This window comes from Macrobrachium nipponense, chromosome 14 (genome assembly GCF_015104395.2).
Source record: "Macrobrachium nipponense isolate FS-2020 chromosome 14, ASM1510439v2, whole genome shotgun sequence".
Classification (NCBI taxonomy): domain Eukaryota; kingdom Metazoa; phylum Arthropoda; class Malacostraca; order Decapoda; family Palaemonidae; genus Macrobrachium; species Macrobrachium nipponense.
Window position 1 is genome coordinate 26003177 of NC_087207.1, and position 12982 is coordinate 26016158.

The 12982-nt window shown below is 38.5% G+C and overlaps 1 protein-coding gene across 1 annotated transcript in view; it reads right to left on the bottom strand.

Moving 5' to 3' along the window:
- The window catches only part of LOC135226421 (mucin-2-like), a 105876-nt gene that overhangs the window by 19451 nt on the left and 73443 nt on the right, over positions 1-12982 (bottom strand). Inside the window, exons 5-6 of the mRNA XM_064265960.1 lie at positions 10795-10824; positions 275-317 (exon numbers count right to left, since the gene is read on the bottom strand). Coding sequence (XP_064122030.1) covers positions 275-317; positions 10795-10824 — 73 coding nt within the window. The remainder of the gene's footprint in view (positions 1-274; positions 318-10794; positions 10825-12982) is intronic.

Sequence of the window (12982 nt, forward strand, 5' to 3'; positions counted from 1 at the left end):
GTGCATAACACGTACTGCACTGAAACAAATCACTAACATAATCCAACCATCACTATGAGAGGCTTCAATTTCATTAACTTTTAAGAGCATTTTAATACAGCAACAAGCCAGTAGGTAAAACAATAATACAAACCAGGTTACATACCTGACTCCCTCGTTTACCCACCACAAACCATAAGCTGCTCAATAGGAACAACTACAATACACTTAACCATGAAACTCTCCCAACCTTTAGGGCGTACTATATCAATGGTAACAATAACGGTAAACTTGCCTTTACTAGATGCTCGGAATAAATCAGATTCTGCATCAGACACCTGAAAAAAGATAAAAAAAATTTAATTTTCATGCTCAGTTTCAAAAGTGTTAAGGATAAGTCAACTTAGAAGAAATTATAGCTATATCACCTAACTACAGTATTACACACAGTTGCCAACATACATAACAGATCATACAATAAAATATTTCCTGAGGTTTAAGTTGAATATAAAAATGATCAGTTTTAAGACCTTGATACTTTACTCTGCACTTGGAGGTTGATTTTAACAAAGAAAATAAAGCAACCTAGAGAATTCTAAAAAAAAAAAAAAAAAAAAAAGCAACCTAAAGAATTCTAAAACATAAGAGCAACCTTAACATATGAGTACCCAAAATAAGGAGCAGTTGCTGGCAAAATACAACTACAAATCCACCTAATAATTTCTGTACACCACCTTCTCACGAGGAACAATTCAATTAGATTCTCCTACTATTCATTCAGATCAACTTTCAACTGCGACAAAGAACATCCTGCCCCCAACAGTCTCGTTAATAATACATAACAAGGTTGTCTTTTAATGATTTCCCCCACATAATATATATACTACTTTAAAATTTCATGTCTAAAATATTAACTACTGATAAAATCACTAATATTTCCATTGTAGTGTATACTTCTCAATCTCTTCCCATCACTGTCAACATAAAATGTCCCAAATCTTATTAATTCACCGTTGCGAACAACCGACAAACTCTCAATAACCTAAGAGACACAAACAATGCAGAATCTAGTACTACACGCATAGTTGGGAAGTGGCATGCATTCAGTAATAATTCACTCATCCTAAATGATCAAAATAAAAAATAAATATCTTTACATACACACACACACACGAATGTCTTTTTTCTGTTTACGGTAATACAACAGTATAATATGAAGATAAAAGGTCCATAAAACACTATTTTAACGTTGCAACCTTATATTTTGAGCACAGGGACACAGAAGGAAGTGTTCAAAATATATGGTTGCAACGTTAAAATAGTGATTTATAGGCCTTTCATCTTCATATTTTATATATATATATATATATATATATATATATATATATATATATATATATATATATATATATATATATATATATATATATATATATATATATATATATCTACCCACCCACCCACACACACACAAAACGACTATTAGAGCAATCTCCTAGGATAGCGATCACTTAAAACTCGAAGATAAGGCCAACACGAGCGAAAGCTACACACACTAGCCGGAGGCCAGAAGAAGATTTATCATCATCACACGACATGACACGCTCCCACTTATCACAAGAGATCGTCACCTGTAAAGCCGTGTGACGTCACAAGCGATTTATTACCCGACGGAGGAAAGGTCATAAGTCCAGCACAGAACCGCCTCTCAATTACCGGCTCCCCTCCCCCTCCGAACTCGTGAGGGTCGTACACCGCAGAAAATAAAGCCAGAATGATTGAGAACAGTTTGTTTTTCCCCCACTGATTAACGAGCTACTATTTTTTCTTTACCAAAGTGAAAAGTATAAGAACTTAATCTATTCTATCGCTGGAAGTACTACGACAACAGCAACGTTGGCTAATGTATCGCGCTATAAACTCTTCAGTGGATTCGTGTTCCTGGACTCGAATCTCTCTGCTCGAACTTCTGACTATAAACAAAAGCTGCATGAAGATGTTGAGGTAATATTTCACGGAAGGTGAATTCCGCTTCGAACCACACAGGCGGGTACGGGTTTCAAAGTAATTTAAGCCACTTTGCGTTGTGTAAAAGGTGGTAAATTAAGAAAGGGACTTATTTAATGTCTAGGAGCGATTTTGCTTTTGTGGCATAATAATAAATTATATGTTAAAATGAAATATCTTTATAAAGGCGCAATACTGTCAAGATAAAAAGTAATTCAGAAGATATAAGTTTAGGCGAAAACATACATTGAAAGATAAAAAATAAAAGTTGAAAAAAAAAAAAAATTCTTATAGAAGCCAACAAATGAAGGCAAGAAAACTAAAAATGAATTAAACGAGCCACGGCGCATAAATTAATTCCACGCACTGAATGAGCTGTAAAGCTGACGGTTTCTTCGGAGAAACAAAAAGAGTAAAATGGACTCGGCAAGCCACCGGGACAAAAGACTAAAATATGCAGTACAACAAACACGAAAACACGCGACTGAAATGTCTTTCAAGTTAAAAGATAAAATCCCTGGGAGGCCGAGTATCTGAAAAAAAGGAAACCCCCCGACACCAGATCCTTTCAATCGCCTTTGATCTTAACGATGTGTACCTTGCATTAAGAGCACTTAATTCAAGGTGAAACGGTACAATGATTGAAAACCGATAGGACATTTTTTTTTTAGAAAATCTAATACTTACAAGCCACAAAAATGCAGTGGAAATGTTGCATCACAAAACCACGAATTATGAAATCAACCCTATACTGACATCGAATTTACACGGCAATGTTGCAAAAAATACCTTTCACTAAAAATCACAACAAAACTAATATTTTAAATGAAATTTATTTAGCTACCCACAAGGGTAGAAAAAAATACAAGTTCCAATAACACAATCGAGATCAAGGCACAGGTAACCAACAAAAATCACACACACAAAAAATGCGGACAAACGTTCCAAAAATTAAATAAATAAATTCTTTACAAAACAGAACTAAGCAAAACTAATCATTTAAGAGAATGTCAGTAGTAGCAAGGTAAAACAACAGCAAGACAATTAAAGAGACGTGTTTGTTTACGTTCAAATTGTTAGAGAGACTTACTGGTCTCCTTAATCTCGAACCAGATGCGTTTTAGGACCCACACTGACCGGTACTTAAATATAGGCAGTTGTCTTAATACAAATTAAGAATGAGACAACAGCAACGGAATTCTGCTGACGGGATGCGAAAAATAAATAATAGTTCTTCTATTTCTATTTGATGCTGTTGGGAAGTTGAATAAATCAACACAGAAATAAGAGAAGAGCAAACTCTCCGAGATATATTGTCATACAAAGTCTACGATTTCTTTAATTTCTTACTGTTACGTTTGTTTTCATATATATTAATATAAATTATTTTATTATATAAATTTAATTATAATTATATTATATTTAATATTTATTAAATAATATATATATTATATTAATATTATATTTAATTAATATAAAAGGGACAATATATTATATAATTAATAAAATATATAAAAATATATAATTTAAAATATAATATATAATTAAATATTATTTTAATGTCTCTCTCTTTCCTTCTCTCGTTCCTCTCTTCCTTCTCTTCCTCTATATATATTAATATATATATATATATATATATATGTGTGTGTATGTATGTATGTTATAATATGATAATAGCTCCGGGTGTGGTCGCCATCCCCGGAATGTGTTCCCAAGTATGAACCTATTTATAGACGAGTGCGTCACTGGGATATGCAATATTCGGAGGCCAATTGCCAAAAAGCTGCCATTGGCTAAGGGAGAGGCGGAAGACCAGCGCTGAATACGAAGGAAATAAGCCCCTTTTCCCGCCGGGAAAGGTTAGGGGGGGGGGGAGGGGAGGGAAAACTTCGGGGGGAGGGGGGGTGTCTTGCATTTTGCGTGTTAGAGCTGTATGGGGATGGGGAAGGTAGGCTGTTTCTGATAAACGTTCTTGTGCGGTTTTATGCAAGGCTTTACGTGTTTTATTCCCCGGTTTATGTGACGGTTTATATGTTTTATGCACTGTAGCGAGCGCTGGGGGCAGTTGTCGTGGAGTAATGGCTCGCATAAAACTTTTACATCCTCTCTTTACGGCCTGCACAGTCAACACAACCACCCTTTTTCTTTTTGTAGCGCGCACTCCTACGACGAAAATGGTACAACAAAGGATTGGACGCAGCACTAGTATATAAATATAAATATATATATAGATAGTATATATTATATATAATATTATATAGATAGTGTTATTTATTTTAGTTCGATAGATGGAAGGGGGGTAGGGGGTTAATTATACGAAGGGGGCTAACGTTCAACCAGGAGACAACAGTTACAAGTAAGAGAGAAGCAGTTACTTGGCAGGTATGCTTTAGCATTCATGAATGCAAATTTCCTAGCTTTTGCATAACCCGGACCAGGCCAGGTCACAATAATTTCCTAATGTAAACAAGCCGAGCAGAGAGAGAGAGAGAGAGAGAGAGAGAGAGAGAGAGAGAGAGAGAGAATTATTATTCCCGGATTGACCCGTAGAAAGGCAGGCGACAGACCCGTCCTCTCGCGACAGAACTGGAATTATGAAGTACTACAGGACATAAGAGAGGAAAGGACTTTCTCTAAATGTGACAAATTTGTAAAATATCTTCAACTTATTTTAACTCACTCTGGAACTCTGAAATCATCTCCTTTCCCCATCTCTCACTCTCTAACTTCTCTCGTTCTCACAACAAAGGTGACTGGCCCTGCTTCAAAGCAACGTGGCTTGCCAAAGTAGTGAATACTGCTATGCCATAGTTAATGCTTTCAAGCAAATCAGCCTGACTGCTAATCCTTTACTGTTACATTATGGACACTTAATCACTTCGTACACAGGTGTAAATACATTTACTTCCTTGATTTCATTATAAGGGCTTTTATCTCAAGATTCTGCAAGCAAAGGATAGGATCACCTTCCTTGACATTGCAATATAACATAAATAATTCCTATAATGCTCTCGTAATTTAGACCTGAACTGCATTTCTCATTTAAAGGTCATTTGAACGACAGGTTAAATCAGCTGTATAACTTCCTGGTTCGTACGAAAACCCACTATTGGAAATCTTAGAGATCAATACGACGACACCACAGAGTCCTACCCAGATTGAAACAAATACATACATACATACATACATACATACATACATACATACATACATAAACATATATATTAAAATATTAAAATATATATATATATATATAATTTATATTCTAATTATATCATAGAATATAGATATTCATCTTCTTATGCATTAAGAACATTAATCATCCTTTTATAAGTAAATCAATTATATTTTCTCTTGTTTTATCTTTATTGTCTTCTAAATTCACTTCGTGTAACCCAGTTTAACTGACAGAGTTGAATTCTTCAAGGGCCAACAATGTTCTGGTTAACTGTTCGGAAATATACTACAAAACTCTCTTGGTCTCATTACCACAAGACTTAAAACGAGACGACAGCTTCGGCCAGATGTTCTCCCTTCGATTCGATTCCCAAACTGAGCAATCATCTGACCTCTCTGCTCAGCAGATTTCTGAACGACGTGCCTGACTAAACCCAAGGAATTTCTTTTGGGGAAATAATTTTCGAGCGCGTTTTATCTAAAATGGCCACCCGCTGACATCTATTCGTATGCACCATCTTGCCCCAAGAATACGAGTAAAATATTAGGCAGTGTCAGTTCAGTCGGGTCACACGCCATAAAGAACAACTTGCACGGGCGACAGAGATTAAAACCTATTATCGTCCTACCTCTACTACTGGGGGACAATGTGTACATTTCTTCCTTTGCATTAAGACATGACCTTGGGCGCTTGCCTTGCCAAGCGGCAAAAGCTGGCTGGCATGCAAGCCCGAGAGAGAGAGAGAGAGAGAGAGAGAGAGAGAGAGAGAGAGAGAGAGAGAGAGAGAGAGAATTAGCTGTCTGCCAGTAGCAGCATTAAAACAAGACAACTACCCCCAAAACCGTTATGGGAACAATCAAAAGGGCCGGCAGCAACTTCCTCCTCCTATAATTCACCTTAATGGCGACGTTAAATTACTGACAGCGCTTGCATGCAATTAATTATAGGCGCATGCAATGCTGCGATCCTTCCTACCCCTGCAGCCACCTAGGTCATCGTGGAGAGGGGGGTGGGGGGGAACACCCACACCACAGGGGGATCGCCTGAAGATTGTGTCGGGATCAGCCGTCAGACACAACAATCCTTCACAGCTCATGACTTCTAATCCAATGGTTTGGGGTTAGCCAGCTCCTTGAGACTTACGGAAACCCGCAAATTCCTGGACGAAATCTTCAGAATCATCGAGAGATGATCCAGTATTTGAATTTCGTGTGAATATAGTTTGCATAAATCGCGCGCCTAAGCGTTAGGAGAAAAGGCAAAATATGTTGTCAGGATTCAACGGCAGCGAGAGGATTCTATTGACACGTAATTTTATGGGCACTGGCGAAATGACTATAATCGAACAGAAATGGACCTTAGCTTCGTCTACCAAATACTAATATTTGATCACAAAGGATACGGGTGACTGCATTACCATCAATGTTTCTTCACAGAATTTGACAATACTTATACAAACAGAACTAACACGATCAGCTCGAAGAGACCAAATAATGTTTGACTACAATAAAAAAATTAAAAATGATGAAGATGATGATCTATACATAAGGTGACATGACAATTTCCATTCGTGCAAATTATCGTTCAAAGAGAAGCAGACAAAATCCTAACTTGTCCCGGATATACCTAACAAAAAAACTTGCCCACGAGAAAAATAAACTAAAGAATACAACAAAAGAATAATACAAACACAAAACCCGCCGTGTAAAACACCCTGATACATATTTTCCCCGTCGGCCAAACCGAATAAATATCGACAACTCGGATCACTCGTCCACAGGCGCTGATCTATAACCCCTTAACTTCACTCGGCATCGACTGATGCTATCAGGGAGAAAATCTGAATGTCATCTGCGACAGGGGCCACAGAGCCCTTTTAAGGGGAATGTTGTTTTTGGTGTCCTGATGCTTCTCTTCTGCTCTCTGGGCAGCAGATTCCCTACAAGAACACGAATTGCGCTTCATCCTTTTTTTAAGGAAATGTTGCTCTTTTGGTTTCTTGACATTTCTGCGTTTAACAACCTAATGAGAATTCTCCCTTATCCAATTCGCGATTCTTCTAAAAATAACAACCTTTAAAAATAATCAATCTGACTATTCCGTTTTTCAATGAATATCGTTATTGGTGTCTTTTAATATTCCCAACGTCATAATATTCGCGATTATTCATTGAATTAACATTCAGCTTAACCCTCCCTCGTCAACGTACGGTTTTAAGATACTAATGCATTCCTCATACAATCCAGCATAAAATTATACCTCCAATTTCACAGTGTAACGTGATTTATTCACGACGCGGGTAATTAAGACTTGTTTCCGCTTTAATTAATGGTTCAGATTCAATTCATTTCCATATATTCCGACTGAAAGTGTGTTCTTGTGAAGGTTACATATACAAGAGTTCCTGATGGAACAACGCCATCGTGGAATCACAGGATTTTTTTTTTTACTAGACAACCAATTGGTTTCTGGCCACGTTAAAAAAAAAAATCTAATCCTTCGAGCCAGCCCTAGGAGAGCTGTTGATCAGCGCCCAGTGGTCTGGTTATTAAAACTAAGATATACTTCATACAACTTTAACAGCGCCGGCATGATTCTAATCTTGACGGCTTTCTTAGGTCAAATTGTCCTCGTTCCTGTTGCTTTGGAAGTTGTAAAATCTCGAGAGAGAGAGAGAGAGAGAGAGAGAGAGAGAGAGAGAGAGAGAGAGAGAGAGAGTGTAAATAAGGCCGTTGAAGAGACTACATAAATATCCGGCCTGTATGCATGAATTCTAGATTAGGTTGTAAACACGGGTCGTAAAAGCGAGAAACGGCACACATACAGCAAAACGCGGCCGTAAAAAAGGCGAAAGATGCACTTGGGCCGAACGGGCGAAGGCTCGAAGAGGACTGTTTGGGCGTCGAATAACGATGCAAGTGGTGGTTTGCGCCAACCAAATAACCAATTAGGCGTATTAAGTCCATCATAGCTTCCGTCTGCAACAACGTAAAGGCACCCCAAGGAAGCCATTGTCGCCCTTGGCAAGGGCGGCCGTAAAGGCGTTAACAGCCCTCCTCACGAAGAGGCAGGGCGCTGTGGTTGATGGCTGCCCGTGAGAGTCATAATATGGCCGTAAGTCGTTAATGAGGTGATGTTTAGGAGCTCTCTCTCTCTCTCTCTCTCTCTCTCTCTCTCTCTCTCTCTCTCTCTCTCTCTCTCTCTCGTTTTCTCAACTTTTTTTTTTATTTTAGAATAGACTTTCGTTTGATATTAGCATACTTCAACTAACAAAACTCAGGCCACATCCCATTATATATAAAAAAATAAAAAGTTAAAAATTAAAAAATAAAATGCATAATCCTGAAAACAATTTCTCACAGGAAGAGGCTGTCATTCAGATTTAGGGATTTGCAGCCCCCCCCCCCCCCCCCCCGCCCCCCACAAAAAAAAGGGACAAACTCCATCATCAATAGAAAGTTTGAACAGACTTTTCCGACTTTACATATATATATATATATATAATATATATATATATATATATATATATATATATATATATATATATATATATTGTGACATTATGAAGACTTGAATCAGTGCACCTCGTAATTTACCTGGTGCAATTATTATTCTTCCACGAAATGGACCATAATACGTTTTTAATGCGAGACAGGCAGACACAAACATACATACACACAAAAGCACGATTTAAAACTATATGACATCGCCGTTTTGCAATTGGAGAAAAAAAAAATCAAATACGGAACCCCTCAAACATTAAGAACAGTATAAATAAGAAAATAGCTAAATTCTTTCATTGGTTTTGTGGGCAAAAACCCCAAAGGTAAACTCGCTACCGGAGAGAGAAATCAATTCAATCAAAGCCTTGTAAATGAAAATAGGACAAGGGATTTATATATGGAGGAAGAGAGAGAGGGAAAAAAAAAACAAAAAAAAAAAAAGGGGGGGGGGGGGGGGGCTTCAACGGGGATACACCACGAGGAATGCTCTTGCGTCGCACCAAGACTTCCTACACAGCATTCCGCAAGTCTAAAAGTGCAACAAAGGGTACTTGCAGCACTTCCACTTCTACGTGGGAAAGAGGTCTACTCGCAAAATGCACGGTGCAAACTTTGCAATATATTTATAAATTATATATAAGTATATGTGTTACTCTATAATGTTTTAAATTTAATCTAGATAGAATCCCCAAAGGATAACTTGAAATCCGAGGAGGAGGAAGCGACTAAATTCTACTCCAAAGTGGGATTCAAACCCAGTTAGTTGGAAGACTGAGGTTATTTCTGAGACCATCACAAATTCTCGGCACTCAAGGCTATACGACCATTCAACCACCCATAAGAGGTCTACGACCTTTCCCGCAGCCACTGATGACGTCTACGACCCTTTCTACAACCCTCGAAGTCTACGGTAACCTCTTCCGAAACCCTAGCAGTCGTCTACGACCCTTCCACAACCCTTGACGTCTACTACGACTTCCACAACCCTTGCAGTTCATAACCCCATCCACAACCTTTGAAGAAACCTAAGATCCCTTACATAACCCTTGTACTACGACGGAACCCGTTTGTGTTCTCTTCACCAGCTTCTTAATTTGAAAACTCTGTCGTTGATTTTAAAATAAAGATTTAATCCCTTTTCTTGTAATCACATTGTACGAACTTAACCATTCCAAAGAATGAACTACGTACAATTACAGAAGAAACGCTCCTTACAAGACAAAGTTAATAGTCATTAAAGCATTCTGGCACGATTTGTCACCCATTCAGCCATCCCCATACTGTGGATCATCACTCATTTACATGTCTATTAAAATACAACTGGCAAAAAAAGGGCGACTCAATACCCGAGACCTTTTCTGCAGTCACGTCTAGTCCCACCCGCTACGTTCATCCCTGTACTTCCCTTCCCCCACGAATACGTTCACTTCAGAGCCAAATATGAAACTACTTCAAATGACCGCCATTCCTCGCCCGACTACAGTAAATAAATAGGACTAACATACAAAACAGGAGCGGTTTAAAAATAGGGATCTGTTGCTGACACAGCGTGAATGAATCACAGAGCCGAACCGGCATGACTCTCTCTCTCTCTCGCCTTTTGCCAAAGGCGATCAAACACATTCGCTGACCAAAAGGCTTCCGTGCGAACGTGTCGGGGCCGCGTCCTGCGGAATTAAAATCTCTTTCAGCCGACAAAAAGCAACGGCTTCCCTAACACGGCTTAAAACACCCATCTACATGCTCTATTTTCAGTAAGCGAATCGCCGACGAATATCGAATTGAATATAGAGTTTAAGCCAAAGGCCAAGCCCTGGGACCTAAGAGGGCATTCAGCGTGGGATAGGAAACTGCAGGTAGAGTGAAAGGAATGTAAGTGGTTGCAGCCAGGGGCCGATGGGACGCTGCAGAGAACCCCCTTGAGGTGCACTGACGGCGGTCCTTTCTTTAAATCACAGAATTCCAAGCACTACGGAAATAAACCCTAATAAATTATGGTAAATAAGAGCCAGGAAGAACCTTCAAGAATCCAATCATAATTCTTAAACCACCCGACGTATTTCAAGTCGTTAAATAAATATAAATAAGAGAACAGCAACAACACGACAAATAAGAGATTCAACTTACCTTGGTGTCGCCATCACTCTCGCTATCACACTGCAAAAGAAGAGAAGGAAATGTTGTTAATTCATTCATCTAATACTCTGGGATTACTCACCAGCACCTTACGAGCTGGGTGATTTTACTAGAGGAAAACTGTGGTTGGAAATAGATAAAAAAAAAAAATCCTAATTGATCCAGTTTTGTCACCTCAACGTAAACAACAACAAATTAAGATTTGATGCACAATTCTATGCTATTCAATATCTTACACAGATGGAATACCCAGACTAAGTGTCAACTTAAAAATACCTATAACAAGTAAATGCTGAATAAACTGTCTTGACACTTCATTTGGAAAAAAAATGTTAAGATATGGTCTTCACAAATGAAAATTTTTCAACGACAGAGAGAGAGAGAGAGAGAGAGAGAGAGAGAGAGAGAGAGAGAGAGAGAGAGAGAGAGAGAGAGAGAGAGAGAGGTTACTTAGCCTTCTTTCAAGCATCCTCATTCACTCTTAATGTGACAGAGGAAACGTCAGTTTCATAGGTGTTATATACTAACATGCAATACCGTAAATAAACCGTGGAAAAAGCAAGTCAGACTTTATACTGATTAAATATTTGTCTGAAACTCGAGAATCGACTTCTTCGTTTAACGTTGATTGCATTTGGCAATACGTAATTCGACCTACTAGAGTTGGTTATTTGATTTATTACAAGGTAATCACGATATAATATATATATAATATATATATATATATATATATATATATATATATATATATATATATATATATATATATATAAAGCGAATACCACAGGAAAATGATAGACATAAATCCATTTTCCTGTGGTATTCGCTTATTTAATGAAGTCACGTGCATCTACTGTGATTTTTAAGTATGTATGTATGTATGTATGTATGTATGTATACCATACTTGAACCTATAAGCCAAAATCATCTTCGTATCACAAAGACGAGACACAACCGACAAATATCACCTCATCCAATTTTTCCACCGAGACTTCTGCTTGGAGGCAGGTGGTGGTGATGCCTCTCTATCGTTGGTGTTAGTAGTAGTATTAGTATGAGGTGCAGAGGCTGCTCCTGCTAGTGGTGTTGGTCTTGCCATATCGCGGACGGATGGACGTACGGACGCCACGGTCATTGTATGCATAATGAAGCAGCTGCTCAAAAATGATATTTCCTGAAAATTTACGGTCGAGTGAACGACCAACGTGGCCAAAAGTTCTCACGTCGGACGACATGCAACTCGGGGTCGCAGAGTCGTATCCACCCTCTTTCCCCAAACTTCCTTTCTTCCTCCCTCCCTCCCTTCTCCCTCATCTGTCTTCACTTTTATCTCGCTTTTCTCCCTCCACCACTCAACACCCTCCCCCTCGCTCCCTCCCTCCATCAAATTCTTCAATATGACTGACTGCCTACAGATATATTTATCACCCGCGAGTTTTCTCTCCTTTTTCCACAATTCACAGTAAGCGCATGCGCGCGCACGTCAGTATTATCAGGCGTTTACTCACATTCGCCTCAAGAAGTTATGGTGTGATATAAAATTCAAGGTTCACGGTCATGTGGCCATAATATACATACATGTCAACAACGGTCAACTAATAATCAGGTACCTCCCTGACTGCTAAGTGAGGCATACTGGACTTTTAATTAAGCAACTTGCCCTAACCCAAACTTCACCATCGTCCGGTTAGGGGATCGAACGCTGGCAATCCATTATGTCAACTGAAGGCCATAGCACTTTGAGAGAGAGAGAGAGAGAGAGAGAGAGAGAGAGAGAGAGAGAGAGAGAGAGAGAGTCTACTTTCTTTTCTAACCCAACAGATGGTTTGGATCTCTCTTTAATGGTCACTTTTCTCATGATGCCTTACACTAAACTATTTTCCACTTTGAAGAAAATTAAGGGTTCGGGACGTGCACCAGAAGGGAAAAATAATAAATCCTGAAATACCCTAAACAGAAATGTCACCTTTTTATAAAACAAAATTGCGAAAGTTCAAGGCCATGACTAGACCCAGTTCTAGAGTATAAAAAATATAATAAAATACTCGGTTAAGATAAGAACCGCAAAAACTAAGAATTAAAAGATGCACCCTGTTACATTAAAAAAAAATTAAATAGCTACCCTGACAGTTCTTTAGGCTAATTGAGACGACTACCTAAAGCAGGATATGCCCACGAC